General features: G+C 41.2%; 1 protein-coding gene across 2 annotated transcripts; it reads right to left on the bottom strand.

The window, feature by feature from the left end:
• Positions 1-7,779: 7,779 nt before the first annotated feature.
• LOC112432905 (kelch-like protein 10) lies at positions 7,780-13,300 on the bottom strand. Of its 2 annotated transcripts, none has more exons than XM_076881540.1 (5): positions 13,070-13,300; positions 11,502-11,982; positions 10,475-11,089; positions 9,606-9,755; positions 7,780-8,215 (listed from the first exon to the last, which is right to left on the bottom strand). In XM_076881540.1, exons 1-5 carry the CDS (start codon positions 13,219-13,221, stop codon positions 7,853-7,855), a joined length of 1,761 nt encoding a protein of 586 aa, XP_076737655.1. In that variant the 5' UTR covers positions 13,222-13,300; the 3' UTR covers positions 7,780-7,852. The 2 variants fall into 2 exon arrangements, with proteins under 2 accessions (XP_076737655.1, XP_076737656.1); XM_076881541.1 differs by having other exon boundaries at positions 11,733-11,982.
• Positions 13,301-17,688: the final 4,388 nt, after the last annotated feature.

The following is a 17,688-nucleotide window of genomic DNA, read 5'->3' as shown; positions in this document are numbered from 1 at the left end:
AGAAAAACAGCTGAGGACAATAAGACTGAATTCCTAGACAAGGTATGTGAAACGCTGAAAGAGAACTTCTATGTGGACGACTGTTTAAAGAGTGTGGCCTCCACCTCAGATGCTGTCGATTTGGTCAAAGATCTTTCAGCACAGTCAAAGGGGAGGATTTACACTGACCAAGTGGGTCAGTAACAATCGCACCCTGTTGCAAAGTATCTCTGAGGAGCAAAGGGCTAAAGACTTGAAAGAATTAAATCTTGACAGAGACAAACTTCCGGTAGAAAGAGCTCTGGGCTTGCAGTGGTGCGTGGAAACTGATACATTCAACTTCAAAATGGATATCCCTCAAAAATCCTGTACTAGGCGTGGAATGTTATCAATATCAAGTTCCATTTACGATCCATTGGGATTTCTTGCACCAGTCCTGCTGCCTGCCAAAGGAATGCAGCAGGAGCTTTGCAAAAGGAAACTGGGATGGGATGAACCAATACCCCAAACCATGTTGCAAAAGTGGAAAGGTTGGCTCAGTGATTTGCAAATGCTTTCCCATTTCAAGGTTAAAAGGTGTATACAACCAAGAGAGTTTGGACCTCTCTCACATGCACAGCTACACCATTTTTCAGATGCTGGTGAATCTGGATATGGAACCGTGTCATATCTGCGCATGCAAGATAATAGGAAATCCATCCACGTCGCGTTCTTGATGGGCAAGGCAAGAGTAACACCTCTAAAACCTGTCACTATTCCACGTCTGGAACTAACAGCTGCTGTAGTTGCCGTCCGAGTGGATCTCATGTTAAGGGCTCAGTTGAGAATGAAACTCGAGCAATCTATATTTTGGACAGATAGTACATCTGTATTAAAATATATAATGAATGAGGATAAACGATTCCTTACCTTTGTGGCAAACAGAGTCTCATTCATTACAACTGCAACTAAACAATCACAATGGAGATATGTAAGCTCGAAGAAAAACCCAGCAGATGATGCTACAAGAGGGCTCAAGGCTGGGAACGTTGTTCATAGCAGCCGCTGGATCGAAGGACCAAGCTTTCTGCAGAAGCCGGAAAGTGATTGGCCAACCAATTTAATGGAATGCTCCTTAGAACCAGAGGACCCTGAAGTCAAAGGTGAGGCCACAGTAAATGTTACTCAGGTAAAAGACTTGCTAGATGCTACATGTCAATTGATGGTGTACTTCTCAGACTGGAGAAGGCTCAAGGTTGCTGTTGCTTGGTTCCTTAGACTGAAGGAAATCCTTCGTTCAATGAGAAATAAGAAAAAAAGACCGCAACCTTACTCAGATAACCCAATTTGTAAAGGTACTACAAAGGAGAAAGTAAAGAAAACGCAACTGTACAGACTATCTTCAAAGGATCTTCTGGAAGCTGAGCTTGCCATTATTAGATTTTGCCAGCAACAACGATTTGGAGAGGAGGTTGCTACGTTGTCAAGTGGGAAAGGTTCTGTGAGCAGGCACAGCTCAATTTATAGATTAGATCCTTATCTTGACGATAAAGGCCTCTTAAGAGTTGGGGGACGACTGACAAAGTGTCATGGTCCTGGGCCATGTTGGCCCAGTGTTCTTAGTGTTCTTGTATGTTTGTATTTTGTTCCTTGCTTAGGCCATGTTTTCTGAGTTGCCCTGTTGTGTTGTTCCCTAAGTGTTTTCCCTTCATGGCTTTTACCCCCTGTGTGCCCCTCTGTGTATCTGTGAGCCCTCGTCTCTCCTTATGTTTTATTCCATGTTTCCCCTGCCCATTATGTCTAAGTTCTCCCCGTGCTCTCTCTTCCCCCTGTGTGCCCTCTATGTATTTATGAGCCCTCGTCTCCCTTTGTGGTTGTTTCATGTTTTCCCAGCCCGTTATGTCTGTGTTTTCCCCGTGCTCTCTCTCTCCTCCTGTCTGAACCTCTGTGTACTTCCTGTTTACTTTGTGACTCTCACGCCCGTACATGTCATGTTCAGTTCACCCTGCCCTGTCTCGTTATGATTATCAGTGTCACCTGTGTTCCCCGTGTGTTCCCACCTTCCTCGTTAACCCTCTGTGTATTTCTGTCTGCGTCTCCCTCTGTTCAGCGTGACGTCGTCCCTCATGTTGTGTGGATCTCCCTGTGTCTCTCTGCGTATGTTAGTTTACTTTTCCCAGTTTAGTTTTGTATTTCCTGTGTTCTGCCATTCCAGCATTAAAGCTGTGATTTTGAGTTCATCCCCGTGTCTGTGAGTTTTGCGTTTGGGTCCTCCTCCTGCCTGCCACACAGCCGAGCCTTGACACAAAGGGCTCCTTACCAGAAGAAATAAAGCATCCCTTTGTTCTTGCAAAGGATCAACATGTAGCAAGTCTCATCCTAAAGCACATTCATCAACAGCTTGGTCATAGCGGTCGTAACCACACCTTATCCACACTAAGGAGAAGATACTGGATCACAAAGGCCAACTCAGCTGTAAGGAAGGTTATCGCAGAATGTAATTTTTGCAGGAAATATCATGGAAAAGCCTTGGAGCAAAAGATGGCAGATTTACTCAAGGAAAGAATCTTGCCAGATAACCCACCATTCACCAATGTCGGGGTTGATTACTTCGGACCTATTGAAGTGAAAAGAGGACGAGGTACAGCTAAACGCTATGGAGTCATTTTCACCTGTTTAGCCAGCCGAGCAGTGCACTTGGAAGTGGCTAGCTCTCTAAACACAGATGCCTGCATTAATGCTTTGCGTCGTTTTGTGAGTCGAAGAGGTCAAGTCGCTCACATCCAATCGGACAATGGAACCAACTTTGTCGGAGCAGACAGAGAGTTAAGGGAGGCTCTTGAATCGCTGAAACATACCCAAATAGCGGATGCTTTGCGACACATTGGAATAAGATGGAGTTTTAATCCGCCTGGAGCATCACATCATGGTGGAATTTGGGAACGGATAATTCGTATGATCAGAAAGATTCTGAGATCCGTTCTTCAGCAACAACAGTTGGACGACGATGGCTTAAATACGGTTCTATGTGAAATTGAAGCAATTTTAAATGACAGACCCATCACAAAGCTTTCTGATGATCCAAAAGACCTAGAGCCACTTACACCAAATCACATCCTCCTGATCAGAATCAGAATCAGAATCAGAATCAGAATACTTTATTGATCCCTGGGGGAAATTATTTTTTGTTACAGTGCTCCATTTGAAAGGAAAACCATCTTTACCACCCGGACTATTTGACCCTCAGGATATGTATCTGAAGAGAAGATGGAAACAGGCTCAGTACATCTCAGACCTTTTTTGGAAACGATGGATACGCGAATACCTGCCTTTGTTACAGGAGAGACAAAAATGGAACCAAAAGAAGAAGAATCTAAAACCTGGAGATATAGTCATTATAATGGATTCTTCTGCACCGCGTGGTTCCTGGCCACTTGGAAGAGTTCTGGAAGCCATTTGTGACAAAAAAGGACTCGTGCGATCTGCACGTTTAAAAACAAAGACTAATATTCTGGAAAGACCTGTAACCAAACTTTGCTTGTTACATGAGACTGTAATCTAAAAGTGTGTTACTTATGTTTATTTATGTGAATGTATAGGTCTAAAGTAGACTCTATTAGTGGCTCCTTATTTTCTTTGTGATTAGAATTGCCATGTCTGATAGCCATTTCAATTAGGGGCCGGGGTGTAGGAGCCATTCTTGGGTTAATACCTTATGTGGTCACTAGAGGTTACCTTTTTCTGTTTTGATTATGTAATGTAAAGGTATTTAAGGTAGACGCACGTAATCGGCGTCAGGTGTGTCATTGAGAAGGCAAACAGTTTGTGACCGTTGCGCTGTTATGCTATGTCGATACGGAATAAAGACCAAAAATGACAAGATACATACTGCTGGATTTATTGGACTGTGAACATTCATGCATACCAGTGACATCGCGTCACCCCCGTTAACGACCACCTCAGTGGCTTCAAGCGTAGGCTTAGCCTCTACACCAAGGAAACTTAAAAACTCCTGAAGACGCCTGGAGACGGAAGAAGCCCCCCCACTCGGAGAAGGAACACCGCTGCGCCTTTTTCTTTTATCAAATCAAATCAAATCACTTTTATTGTCACATCACATGTGCAGGTACATTGGTACAGTACATGTGAGTGAAATTCTTGTGTGCGAGCTTCACAAGCAACAGAGTTGTGCAAATACAATAACGTAAACAAAGCAAAATACAAGGATGGCTAATCTGAACCTAATAAATATATGTACAATATATAATAGTATATGCATTTCTGGATGTGTATACTAAATGTTTTTCTGTGTGTGTGTGTGTGTGTGTGTGTGTGTGTGTGTATACACATTTTTACAAATTAAATAGAGTAAAAATAAAATAAAATATATAAAAATATACAGAGTTGAGACATGTGCAAAACAGTGGCATTACTGTACAGTGTGTAGTGCATAATGTTGAAGTTCCAGTAGTGAAGCTGAGGTGTCTATGATGTGTTTTAACTTCCCGTTCAGTGTTCTCGTTTCTAAACACTACTTTACCCAGAGTTTGTACAAGGCTTCATTCTCACCCCCGAACAGTTAATAAGGTGATAACGAGCAAAAGAAGTTGATAGAAAAGTTAACATCATTTTATCCGTTAGTAAAAATCAGTGTGTTTGGACTCGCTGGCTGATATTTTAGGGAATCGAGCTCATTCGTTCCCTTGCAGAGAGCTCAGTGTGGTATCATTCATCAGTTCGAGCAGCCAGTTTGGTTCTAAAGAACATGCAGCTGACTGAATGAGGCGTTTCATGATATTTAACCCACCGACAGCATAAAACAGAGTCGTTAGCTGATGAGCAGACTCTGGATTTTCTGTTGTTTGAGACTCGGTCATAGCAGCGTTTCATGTTAAAGTAAAACATGTTAGACTGGACTGACCTTGACCTTTGAGAGGTCAAACTGAAGGAAGCCTTTGTGTTTTACCTTCATTTTTCTGTTTATGAACAAAGACACGAGTCTGCAGAACATATCGTCGATCAGGCCTCTGTTCCCTAGATTTAGACACATTTCACACCCCTTCAGTGAGTCTTGATCATTTCAGCTGTGTTCTGAAATGAGAAACTGAACCCTTGAACACATCAGGGAACTGTTCACAGAGGTCCCAGAGACCTCTATAGGGCCAGAAGTCTTTTACAGACGCAGGGGTCGCCCCCTGGTGGCCTGTAAATGGAGTACAGTTTTTTTGTTTTGTTGCTTCACTTTTCCAACCTGGCAGCTGTGTCAATGTTCTGATGTCTGTGGTCCTTTTTGGCAGTGACGTCATTCCCGAGTTTGTGCATTCCAGCAGGAAAGTCAGAAAAGCAAAGTAAGATGGGATTTATTTTAGCTGCAGCACGTTCATTGATAGAATGTGGTAAGTGCTTAGCATGTGGCTTATATCATGAGTCACAAATACAGGTGAGTGACAGAGCAGATTATGTTTATGTTCTCTGTCACCATCTTGGATTGTTGAGGCTGCCTGCTCTGACTTTCCAAGAAGGAAATACTAGTTGAGGGGGAGTTCCAGATGAAAATTACTACTGGGAGCTCAGGAATTCCGACTTCCGACTCAATCTGGAATGCACCGTAAGCCAAGGGCCAACAAGACAACAGCAGATATTTTGACGTCGCCCCCTGGTGACAGGACAAGGTTACAGCACCATTGTACAACCACACCGCTGCCTTCAGTGACCTTGCTTTTTAGGTGTAACCACTTTTCTGTATCTCTGTTGACACTTAATCGCAAAAAAAAATGTTGTTTGAAGTCAAAAATAGTCTGATAATTATGGGGCGCCGTTTGTAAACTGAAACATGCTGAAATTAACGGCAACATTTTTCCACATTTAGCTCAAAACCTTACAAAAACATGTTTTTTCGAGTAATTTTTTACAACATTTAGTAAAATATTTGTAACTTTTCATCAAATGTTAAATATTAAATCTAAATGTTAAATATTAAATCTAAATATTATATTTAAATCTAAATGTTAAATGTTAAACCTAAATGTTTAGGCTAATATGCAAATTTATTGTACGAATCAACGGAAATACCAAAATAAAAGCTTCCCGAAAACCTCCGGTGCAAAATTGTGTCTGTTCTCACCCCTCATTTCTCCCCGCCATGTGCTGCTTCACTTCTTGCCTACGAGCATGTCCAGCGATTTTGCTGGACATGCTTGAGGATTTTGTTTAAGTGTGGTAATGAGATGATGATTCTTTTTTCTGTATAGCTGAACAGGCTCTTGAGATCCTACATGTGCTGCCATCACTCTTCCCATCCACCTCTGCTCCTCCAAAGAGGGCACGGGATGCGAGTGAGGCTCTGGTGCATGTCCTTGAGGTGAGTTGTGTAAAATGTAGTAGTTGTTTTTTGTTTTTGTTCTTTTTGGGACAACAGTATTAAAAAATGCTTCTGATGAGTGCCAAAGTATTTTATATTCACATATTATATGTTCTAAGCCTTCAAAAGGCACCTAAAACACATTTTTGGAATGAGGGTTCTCACAGGTTAGATCTCTGTGACCAGTAAATACAAACATGGATGCATTACGTGGTAGCACATTTTTATCACCTCAATGATACCTAATTAAATGTAGCCTTGGTTTTCTGTTTTTCAGGAAGGCTAGACAGATGTGAACAGTAATTCCATCGAGAATAATTAAAAGTAGCAATTTCAGATGTGTTTTCTCAGAACCTCAACTTTTGTTGTAATTTAGCTTTAGTTATGTGTTTGAAACAAAAGTGCATCATCCTTACAAAAGTATGTCTGTGTTATGTGTTAAAGGACCAAGAAGACCCTAATACCTATCTGATGAAACGTCCTCTCTCCTGCCCAGTCCTGATTGTGAGTCCATCCAACTGCATCCTAGCGGTAGGAGATGTGCCAATAACCACATTTCCAAAAGACTTGGTTACCGAGGGTGCTTTATACCTTATGGCCTACTATTACACCCTTCACCTTACATACCCAAAGTGTGTAGCCACTCTGCTTTCCGTCATACAGACGGAGGTTCTCTTGGACAAAATCCATGAGAGAGATCTCACATCATCTTACAAGAAGAGCATGGCTGAGTGGACTGCTTTTATTGGCCAGTAAAGCCAATATGGTCAGATGGACTATAGGAAAGGACTTCCTCTCTCCTTCCACGGCTACTACAGTCCATGTTGGTTGTGATTGATTTTTGTTTGTAATTTGGCCAGGTTAGCCCAGTGTTATAATTAAGGGTGCACGATAATATTGGCTAACATGCCGACATTTTGTGTTTGGTTTGTGCAGTGCAGAGACAGCCTCGCTTTTAGTTAATTTTAAGATTTTTTTTTTCTTTAATCTTGAGTTTAGACAGAAGACTATTCAGAAAATAGGCTCTACTGTGAAAGAGTAAATTGACTAAGCTGAGACTGACTAGTTTGGTATAAAAGTAAGAATTGCTTTATTGGGTATTGGCTAGTACAACTGTAAAATATTGGATACATCCTTACTCAAACCTATAGACTGTTACCAGACAGAACCGCAGCTGAAATAACAAGGGAGAGTGAAAACTTCCCTTTATTCTTATGGTGTTTACCTAGCAAGAGTTGAAAAGTCCGACATGCGGCTTATTGTGATCTGGTCACCCTGTGTGCATGTCTGGTATGGCTGCTCAGCAGCCATACATTACAGGGAATGAAAAAATCTTTTCAATTTGTTATTGTTGCAATTGCATTCTCTTAATAAAACCCAGTATCTACAGTGCAGGCTCTCCTACTGAAAGTTTTTGAGATACATACATAAAATGTCCAGTTCACCAGCAGTTTAATGCTCTAAAGATTTATTTCAGTCCTTCATGTTCGAGACTCAGATGTTGACACATGGCAGTACTGCACTTTAAAGATTTTACGTGGACTCTGCTGACTCCATTGCTAATTTCAGAACATCCTCAAGTGGCAGGAAGTCACGAGGAAAGGTGTACTCAGTCAGGTTGGAAAGTCCGGACATCACACAGCAGCTCAAGTCTGTGCGGAAAATATCCATGTCGCACGCCTCATACCACTCATTGGTTAAAGCGGTGTAGTACTCGACGTCCGAAGTGGTGGTGAAGCCATTGAAACCCCCGACGACAAAGAGGCGATCATCAATTACCTCAATGCCAAAGTTGCTGCGGGGGGTCAGCATAGAGAACACGAGGTTCCACGTGTTGGTATGCGGGTTGTAAGCCTCAGCGGTGCGCAGATAGTTGTTTCCATCGAAGCCACCAACCTAAAAGTAAATACGTGGCTCAAATGATTGAATGTAAGTGTAACCAGCTTCACCGTACCCCTGTAAGAAAATGCACCTGCTATATGTCTTTAGCTGCTTTTGCACAGATACTCCAGAAAGTGACGGAAGAATTAAGTTGCAATATTGTCCAAAGTTGCCCTTAATATGTAGCAGATACAAGGAAATTGTTTACCTTAGGTGTGATCTGACTACTGGAAATACTCTGATTGGTTTAGGGTTTTACCTGGATAAAGCGAACAGCTACCTGACATATTCTCATGCTGTTATATGGAGTTTACACATAAAAGTTGTTTAAAAAAGGCCCATTAACGTCCCAGTATTTGCATTTTCACAGGCCCGCATTTGTTGGGAATGTCTAGAAAAGATCAGGGTGCAGTGGTGTGTGAAAATGACTTCTGAATTAAAAGGAGAAAGTAAAATAAAGTAGAAGCCAGCTGTTGTGGAAGTCTGTATGAGACCTTTTTTCACTCAAGCCTCAACTACAGCTATTAAAGTGCTGTTGTCTATTACACCACGCTATTATCAACAAAGATGAATAGCCCTCGACAAAAAGTATTTGTGTTTTCAGTATAAATGTCTTCACAGCTCTTTTGCCTTTAGTCCAAAAAGGAACACTGAGTTCCAGTCCTTTCTTCCTATAACAGATTAAAGTAGCCCTGACAGGCTATAAGTGCCTATAAGCCTGATCAAAGACCCTGAGGTCAGCACCAGGGTAAGGTCACTGCATTCTGCTGATGATAACTTTTCCTTTTTTTGAATAGAGACTTAGTCTGAATAGAAAATAAATACTAAACGGTAGCTAGCTAAATAAAGAAGTGTGTCTCAGAAGGTGAGACTAAAATCTTTGCTTTTTACCAAAGGGTGCAGCTGCAAAACAACTAAATAAGTGGTTTTAAGGCAAATAGCAAGATAAATTTACAGCTAAAAGGCCTACCGTCCCCAGAGGATGAGTTCTAATCACTTGGCTTATTCCCTCATTTTTCTAAAGGTATTGCAGGATAAGTTTGAAATTGTCTCTAACATATGTCCTCTATGGAACGATGAGGATGACAATGTTGGTTTTGAATAAGTATTTCTGTTGTACTGAGTGAAATGTGAAATCATCAAAGACACAACATTTTGGGAATGAGGCACATGAAAAAAAAAAGAGAGGCAGAAACATCACTAATCAGTTAAATTAATACATAGAATGAGTAAGAATGCCTTCTCTGAACCTGTGGTCAGGATAGGAATCTGATCATTGATAAATACAAAACAAAGTTAGCCAAATTCTGTGTCAGCCAAATCTGTGTTAAGCCTTGCTGATCAAAGCACATTACAGATTTGATTTGTATGTTACGTGAGTGTCAGCACTACTTTGTGGTCTTACTGCAAAGACATGATCCGCATATGCAATGACACCTATCCCGCTGCGGCGGCTGTTCATGGGACTGATCATCGTCCACTGGTTGCTCTCTGGGTTGTAATATTCAGCTGTCTGCAGACACTCGTTGCCATTGAGTCCACCACAAATGTAAATCTGAAAACAAAAAAGGGACATTAAAAATTTTTACATTTCTTAGATTTCAGTTGGAAACAATGTTACCTGTAAGTGAAATGTTTCCACATCATTTGTGAAGTAAGACCGATACTCAGTACCCAAGTGTCCAACTGAAAAATATGACAATTAACAAATGTGTGTGTTTTACAATTTTTTTAATATCTGTTATATTTTAGTTGACAAGTCAACTCAAATAAAGTACTGTACATAAATGCAAAGATGCACTTGTGATCAGTTAGAAACAAAATAGATATATATTAGTATATTTTTCAACTTTTTAAACTATACTTTTAAATTTGAAAACATGAACATAGAAACCAGTTTGTGACCTATCTTGCACCTCGCTTCACTGTAAAAATGTGTATTCCCTGACTGGTTGGCAAGTGGTTGCTGGAGGTTGATGGCTGTCACTACTGTGAAATTGTAACCAGGAAGGTTTTGCACCACAAGCCTCCTTGTGTTTCCTTTGGTTGTAAGCAGACTGTTGAGGTTTGCATGGAGTACTCTGACTTACTGCAAATACTCAAACTATTTGCTGTAGAAATCTGTAGAGTCTTTCATACAACCACTGCCTAACCAGCTGAGGAGTACACATTTTCCCCTAGCAACTGGTTGTTACCAAAGGTTGCTGACAGGTCTCTAGGCCTGTGTGCCTTAGACCCTACTCTATTTCTCTGCTACTGTTTTACTTCACCCACCCGGTTGTTAAGTGTTGTGCAGCTGGCGTGGCTCCTCTGTTCGTGCATCGGTGCAATAAGACTCCACTGGTTGATTTCAGGTTGATAGCGCTCTGCACTGCTGAGTCGTACATGCCCGTCGTGGCCTCCCAGGGCATAGATGAACCCGTTCAACACAGTCACGCTCACATAGCAGCGGCGGGAGTGCATGGGCGCCACCTCATTCCAGGCGTGAGTGGTCAGGTCAAACCTACGGACGCTGTTGAAATGCTCCACCCCGTCGAAGCCACCAACGGAGTAGACGTACCCGTTGAGGAAGGCGGCTCCATGATAAGCACGAGGACACTCGAGGTTGTTCGTTACGTTGACCCAGCGGTTAGCCCGGCAATCGTAGGCCTCGATGCCGTTAGTTGGCTCACCACCACTCCACCCCCCAATGGCCAGCAGGATGGAATGAGGCAGGCGGGGACGAGCAAGAGGGTGATACAAGGCAGACATGAAGGGTCTGCTTCCTAGATCATGTATGTCTAAGATGGCATTACTTATCATGGACAGGCACTCAGAATTGGCCTCCACCAGCTCACTAGACAGCACATTGTCCTTTAGGTAGTCTGACGTCATCAATCCCAGTCGGACCTATAGAGAGATGACAGAAGAGAATGTGACTATGAATTTCAACTACATCAGTTTTAGTAAACTCAAGCTTCTTTAGGATAATGCTCCTAATGTTGTTTAATTTTCTTATTGCTAGCAAGAGAGCGACCAAAGTCAGACACCATTAGCCTTTTCGTCAACAGGGACAGTTTTTAGTCATAGCCCTAGCAACTATACTTAATAAATATAATTTATTCTATAGTATGTGTGTAGAGATCTGATACGGTTTTAATGCTCTTGAAGAGAATTTCTTAAATGTGGTTTGGCTACACCTGAAAAGAGCAACATCTCAAGATATTAAAGCATCCTTATACCCAGATGGATCGACTCAATCTATGACTTAAATGCTGAAGATTTAAGTCCAAACTAAATGTAGTAATGAAAGTTTATAGACCTTGGACAACAGAGCGGTGAGGTGTTGTTTCCGTTGTACAGGTACATGGCTAATCCACTTTGTAAGCGCTTCATACAAAGTGGTCTCCCACACATTGAGGTCCTCTCTATCAAGGATGTCAGCAAGTTCCTCCACAGTTAGGTGCAGGAACTCCTCCTCAAGAACAACCTGCTCAAAGTTACTGATGATGTAGTGGTAGGTCTTGGTGCGTAGTTCGGGTGATAAGCATACTTTTGTGAACTGCCAAATGCCAACGCAGTTCTCTGGGCACAGTTGCTCCCCGAGGAAGTCAGAGCAGAGTTTCACAATGTCCATTGCATTGAATTGATCAGCTGCCATGAGAAGTTCCACTACATTTTCCCCCGTTATGGAAACTGAGCCGGTGTATGCAAAGTTAATGATGAGTGCCATCATCTCAGAAGACAAGCCAGGTATGTTGAAGACCTGTTTGTCTGGGTCGCTGCAGTGGGTGAAAAGAGCCCTGAGGGTAGAGATGGAGACAGAGTAGAGAATATTAAAAGGTGTGGAGGCAACAAGATAATAAACTATGTCATGCACAAGTACTCCAAGTAACTCCAAAACAGAGTTTGTACATGTTTAGTGCACTTGATTGTTGGGTTTTCAATGTCTTTATTACATTGGCAGCATGTTTATGAAGCTATTGCCAAACACAATGCAGTCCCACACCATGACAGAGCCTCCACCGTGCTTTAAAGTTAACTCTAAACACTCACTGTTGTACCTCTATGACAAATATTGAAATCAACTCCATAGGGCCAGTTTACCCTGATATTTAGTCTAGTTATTGCGTAATTTGGCATACCTCAGTCTGTTTCCTTTCCTTATGGAAGTTCCAGTGCATGTTGCTTAATTACAGTCTCTGTTTCCCTTCCACAACCATTTCTTTTCTTTTTTTTTCTTAACATTTATTTATTGGTTTTAACAGGTTTTACATGAACCATGAAACCATTTCTGATGAGGATGAGGAAACCATTCCTCTGAAAATGATCGGGTACAAGCACTGGACTAAAAAGGGTGAAAAATGTCCAAACCAAACCTTTATAAGTCTTCAAAAAAACACAGAACTATTGCTCAAGTGGACTTTTAAAAAATCATCTGTTTCAAAGCAAAATATAAAAAAATGAGAGGCAACTCAAAACTTTTGCTCAGCGTATAACTGTATAACACAGTTCAACCTTTTTAGTATCAGGAAGTCTGGTGTGTCTTACTGTCTCAATAACAGTGGGGAAGATATTAATGTAACTTAATAAAACACTTCAATTAGACTTCACACAATCACCAAGTGATTCACAGTGCTTTTTAAATGGCACATTTACTGAAGTGGAATCTGGAGCTCTGTGAAGGTAATGATGAAATCTGCAAATGTTTGCATTATGTTTTGGGTGTATCTGTCAGTTGACCGTGACAAAGTCTTTCTATCAGAAAAGTTTTATGATTCAACCTGTTCCTTTTGGTTGGCACTGTTTCACCAACTAAGACCATGAATTACATTTTTCACAGGTATAAATCAGTCAACTGTCCTTCACATTATCAGGTAAGCAACTCACCTGAAGTACGGCGTACAGTTACATAGGATGATCCTGTGGACCGGAAATTCAACATCCTCCACTTTGATGATTGCATCACAAAATTGTCCCTCCAAACAGAGTTCATTATTTACTGAGCTCGACTTGTATGGCAGCTGGCCTTCTTCACTCATCTTGAGTTTTGTGACTGCTTTTCTTAGTTTTTTTGTCTGCAGTTTGTCTTGAAGTGTTCAAAATCAAACCTAACTGTGGAATTTGGGGAATGGAGCCCATGACATCATCATGACTTGGCAACTGTTGCCATGAATTGTTTTGAAATGTATATTTACATTGCATAAAAAAAAAAGCTTTGTTTTGATTTGATTTGGATTTAAGAAATTGCATATGAGCCTCACAGATAGCATACAGCATTTTGTATGTTTGCCTCACAGAGGTCACCTAGTAAAATAAGCACTTCAAAACACTCTTACGAATGGACTACAATATCATATTTAGCTCATATTTAACCTTAATAGGCCATTTTGTTTAATAAAATCACTTTGTAATATCCAAACACAGATATTACAAAGTGTGATTCATGGCTAAGCTGTTTTCTTGGGTTGTATTAGACTTTTATCTAGTTGGAAAAATGGGCTCCTGCACTTTACTGATGTACAATAGTAGTAAGAAAGAAAGAAACAAAACACATATATACACTGTATGTATAGTACAAGACTGTTATAATGACGGTGCTTGACAGTATTACCTCAGACAGGTGCAAGCAGTCACCTGTCTGAGCACAGACTGCAGATCTGTTGTTGAGCAATTTCTTTCCATTCATAGATAAATGCAGCATCCAGCTGCAATGGGTTCTGGTTGCCTCTAATGAACATGCCAGCCCAAAATTACCCAGGCATATTCAGTGGGAGAGACATCAACACTAAATGCTGGCCAAGGAAGTGTCTGGATATGCTAGTGATCTTTGGCAATGTGGAGGCGACACGCAAACTGCCACAGGCCAGGTTGTTGTACAGGTTAGAGAACTTCATCTCGATAGCTCTGTCAAGTCACTTCCACCAAGAACAGTCAGATGGTCATGCAAGGGATCACGCGGGATCATGCGTCATGCATGCTCAGCCTGGCATCAGGATGCTTCAGTCAGTTGCAGCAGGGTGGCAGTGATGACAGTATAAGGCATAGGTGTCAAACTCTGGCCCGCGGGCCAAATTTGGCCCGCAGCCTAATTACATTTGGCCCGCGAAGCCATACCAAATTATTATTAGAGCTGGCCTACTGGTATTATACAACTAATATACATATTGTTTAGTATTAAACTTTGCTTGTTCCATATTCAGTTTTTCAGCAAAACTTGTTTGAGTCCATAAGAAGAGATTCATTCTTAAATCTGGAGGAAGATTTTTTTTTCAATAAATATTAATGTTAGCCCGCGACCTTGTTCCAGTTTTGAATTTTGGCCCACTGTGTATTTGAGTTTGACACCCCTGGTATAAGGCATACACCAGAGAAGTCATTCCTTTGTCACTATCAGTGGCTTCATCCACCTGCAGAGGAAAGCAGCTACCATGCACCTTATCATTAAGCACTCGATAGGCAACTTTACAGGGGTAGAGCACAGACGCAGTTTTAGCAGAGACACTGTTGAGCACGACGGTTTAGAAGTGTGTGTCTGAAAAAGCCCTCTGACTTGTCTTTGTGCTCTGGATGTTTGGCGTCTTAGCTTGTTAAGCTTTAAACTGTCACAAACTTGCACTTTAAGACAGACACGCTGCGGCCTCTCCTCATCACCCACCGCTGCGCAGGTATGCTTCATCTTATCTTCTTTGGTTTGGAAACTGTAAGAAACTCCATTCCGGGTTTCTCTGAGGCGTGGGCTTTCATCATCAGAGTTCATCCTCCTATAACAATTAAAATATTCTCAAGCATGATCAACGGTTAATTACGGCACCGGCCGGAGTACCGGGAGCAGTTTGGAAGAACAAAAAGACGCGGAGACTGTTCTAAATTGTCATCCCAAACTAACTCAAAGTTTATTCTTTGTGCAGCAGTTTTTATAGGCAGAAGGGTTTGTGTGTCAACAAGTTTCAAGTTACAACCATATAAGGAAGTTCCCCCTAGCTCTGAAAGGGGCCTTCTATAATCTCAACATACCTTTGAAAGGTCCGTTAAACACTAGACAGTTAGAATCCTTTAGTGATATAAGTTTGCACATGGTAGAATACTGCATGTAGTTATTTGCATTAGGAAATGTTTAACCATGTATACCCAGAGGCACATAATCAATTGTGTGTGATCCTTAGCAGGCTGCAAGCCTGGTGTGCACTCCAGGAATGCACCCCCACGTCCTGGGAGCATGAGAGCTTGCACCCCGTCCTATTGTTCCACGGCAGGATCAAGCAGCTATGCCTGTTCCAGTTTAAGTGCCTTCTTTACATATAGATGAACTGTTGGATTTTCCAGACCAGCAGGCCAAGGGAAGTCGCCCATGGGGTCACAGCAAGAGGAGATGAGGTTCAAACAAAGGGCATTGCAGAAACAGGGTCCTTTGTATAACATCATCAAAAACAATATCCTGTAAATGCTACCATGTAGAGCTGGGCGATATGAGATTTTTTCATATCACGATATGTTTTTTTCATTTCAGGCGATAACGATATCTATCACGATATAAGCCAAATAACTATATTTGTAAGATTTAAATGTGCCGTTGCTCACAAGTAAAATGTGAAATAATCAGCAGCTTGTTTTTATTTAAATATTTATTTCCCATAATAAGTTCAACAGGGTAGATGTACTTAAGGAACATGAGACTTTTTCAGATAAATAAAGGCAAATATTGCAAACTACACAAAAGGGAGCCGCTGAAGCGTTTAAGTTTCAAAATAGAACAAACGAAACAGACTAAATTGTCAATTCCACTTAGAAACAAAATATTAATTCTAAAAATAAATCTTAGTTTGTTTTACAGAATAACAGACAAAACTGACAAACTTTTGTCAATATCAAATAAACTGAGAACTAAAAGGAAATTCTCAATCTCTCCTTGTTGTATAGCTGAGCTTTTCAAACAGTTTTGTGCGGTCAGCTGAGCGCACCATCCGCTCCGAGCTCCCTGACCTGCACTCAATCTACAGCAGGCGGTGCTGGACCAAGGCCAGGAAGATCGTGAAGGACCTCAGCCATCCCAACAACGGACTGTTCTCTCTGTTGAGGTCAGGAAAGCGATTCCGCTCCCTGAAGACCAACACAGAGAGACTGAGGAGGAGCTTCTTCCCGCAGGCGATACGGTCTCTCAATCACACCACCACACAGTCCTGACCCACACATACAGTTCTTACACACACACTGGACTTTCTGGACTTTGGTTTTGCACAACACTGGTCACTATATTCTTCATTTCCGGTTAATACTTGTACAGCTGCTGTTAGTGTGTATATATTTATTTATATTTAGATTTCTTCATACATTCTTATATAGTTCTATATTGTGTATTTTGTTGTACAGTTATTTTATTTTCAACTTTAATTTATATATTTATCTTTATCTTATTCTTCCCAGTTAAATTTACCCTTCATTCTAATTTGTGTTGTACAGTTATTTCATTTTTAACCTTAATTTATATTTTATTCCTTCCTAGTTAAATTTACCCTTTTTAATTTTTCATATTTATTTCCTATCTTATTCATAGCCTTTTCCTTTTTTGTTCTCTTTAGGTCACGAGCAGTTGTCCAAGCATTTCACTACATATCGTACTGTGTATGACTGTGTACGTGACAAATAAAATTTGAATTTGAAATTTGAATTTGAGTTTTAACAGTTACTTTAGTCTGACAAAAGCCGAATGACGAATTAGCGCTTCCAGTCAGAGACTGAGGCTACGTCCACACGTACACGGGTATTTTTGAAAACGGAGATTTTCCGTTTTCGTTTTAAAAAATAATCCCGTCCACACATAAAGGCAGAAATGAAGAAAAACGCTGCTATGAACATGCCAAAGCAGCAGGTGGCGCTAGATTCCTAACTGTGCAGAAATGTTGGCCAATCAGAAGTCTAGAAGCCTCGGTGGGAAAAAGTAAACAAAGCTGCGGCATAGAAGCAGAACCGAGTCGTATGTGTGGACAGACAGTAACTGTGTGTATATGTAAGCATTTAAACACTGCAGAGAGTAGAATTAACAGTATTGTAGAAATTCATTTCACCGAAACAATAACGTGGCGCACAGTGTGACGCATGCACCAGTTTATTGTATTTCCAGACTTGCTTTCGGCACAATTTACAGTGCACGCTGCTCTGTTTTTTGTCAGACTTGAAATAGCCGAAATACCTTCACACTACGGAACTTCTATGGCTCTTCCGTTCGACAATCTCTCCGGCATTGGAACCATCATCTGTTTTCTCTTCGGTCACGCTCGGTTGATTTTTCTAGTCGGCACACTCATTTCCTCCATTACGCGCTGGCTGCTTCCCAAACAAACACGTGCGGCTTGGCACTTGTGCTGAACAAGTCACGCGACGTGACGCTGCGGCTGTGATTGGTTCGGCTCTGCGCTACTTAGTTTGGATTGGCTGACCTTTTTTAAAAAAAAATTTTTAATTTTTTTATTTTAAGAGGACAAGAGCGGCGAGGTCTATCGCGATAGCTT

This window comes from Maylandia zebra, unplaced genomic scaffold (assembly GCF_041146795.1).
Source record: "Maylandia zebra isolate NMK-2024a unplaced genomic scaffold, Mzebra_GT3a scaffold17, whole genome shotgun sequence".
Classification (NCBI taxonomy): domain Eukaryota; kingdom Metazoa; phylum Chordata; class Actinopteri; order Cichliformes; family Cichlidae; genus Maylandia; species Maylandia zebra.
The sequence above is the reverse complement of the archived record's forward strand: the minus strand, read 5'-3'. Positions and strand labels throughout refer to the sequence as shown.

Bases quoted from the DNA above. Each gene is read 5' to 3' on its own strand.
- LOC112432905 (XM_076881540.1), bottom strand. From the start codon at position 13,221: ATGAGTGAAGAAGGCCAGCTGCCATACAAGTCGAGCTCAGTAAATAAT. The intron at 9,756-10,474 runs GTGGGTGAAGTA...TTTTGTTTTCAG, and splicing joins GCACAACACTTAACAACCGG to ATTTACATTTGTGGTGGACT. The intron at 8,216-9,605 runs GTAAGACCACAA...ATTTACTTTTAG, and splicing joins ATGCGGATCATGTCTTTGCA to GTTGGTGGCTTCGATGGAAA.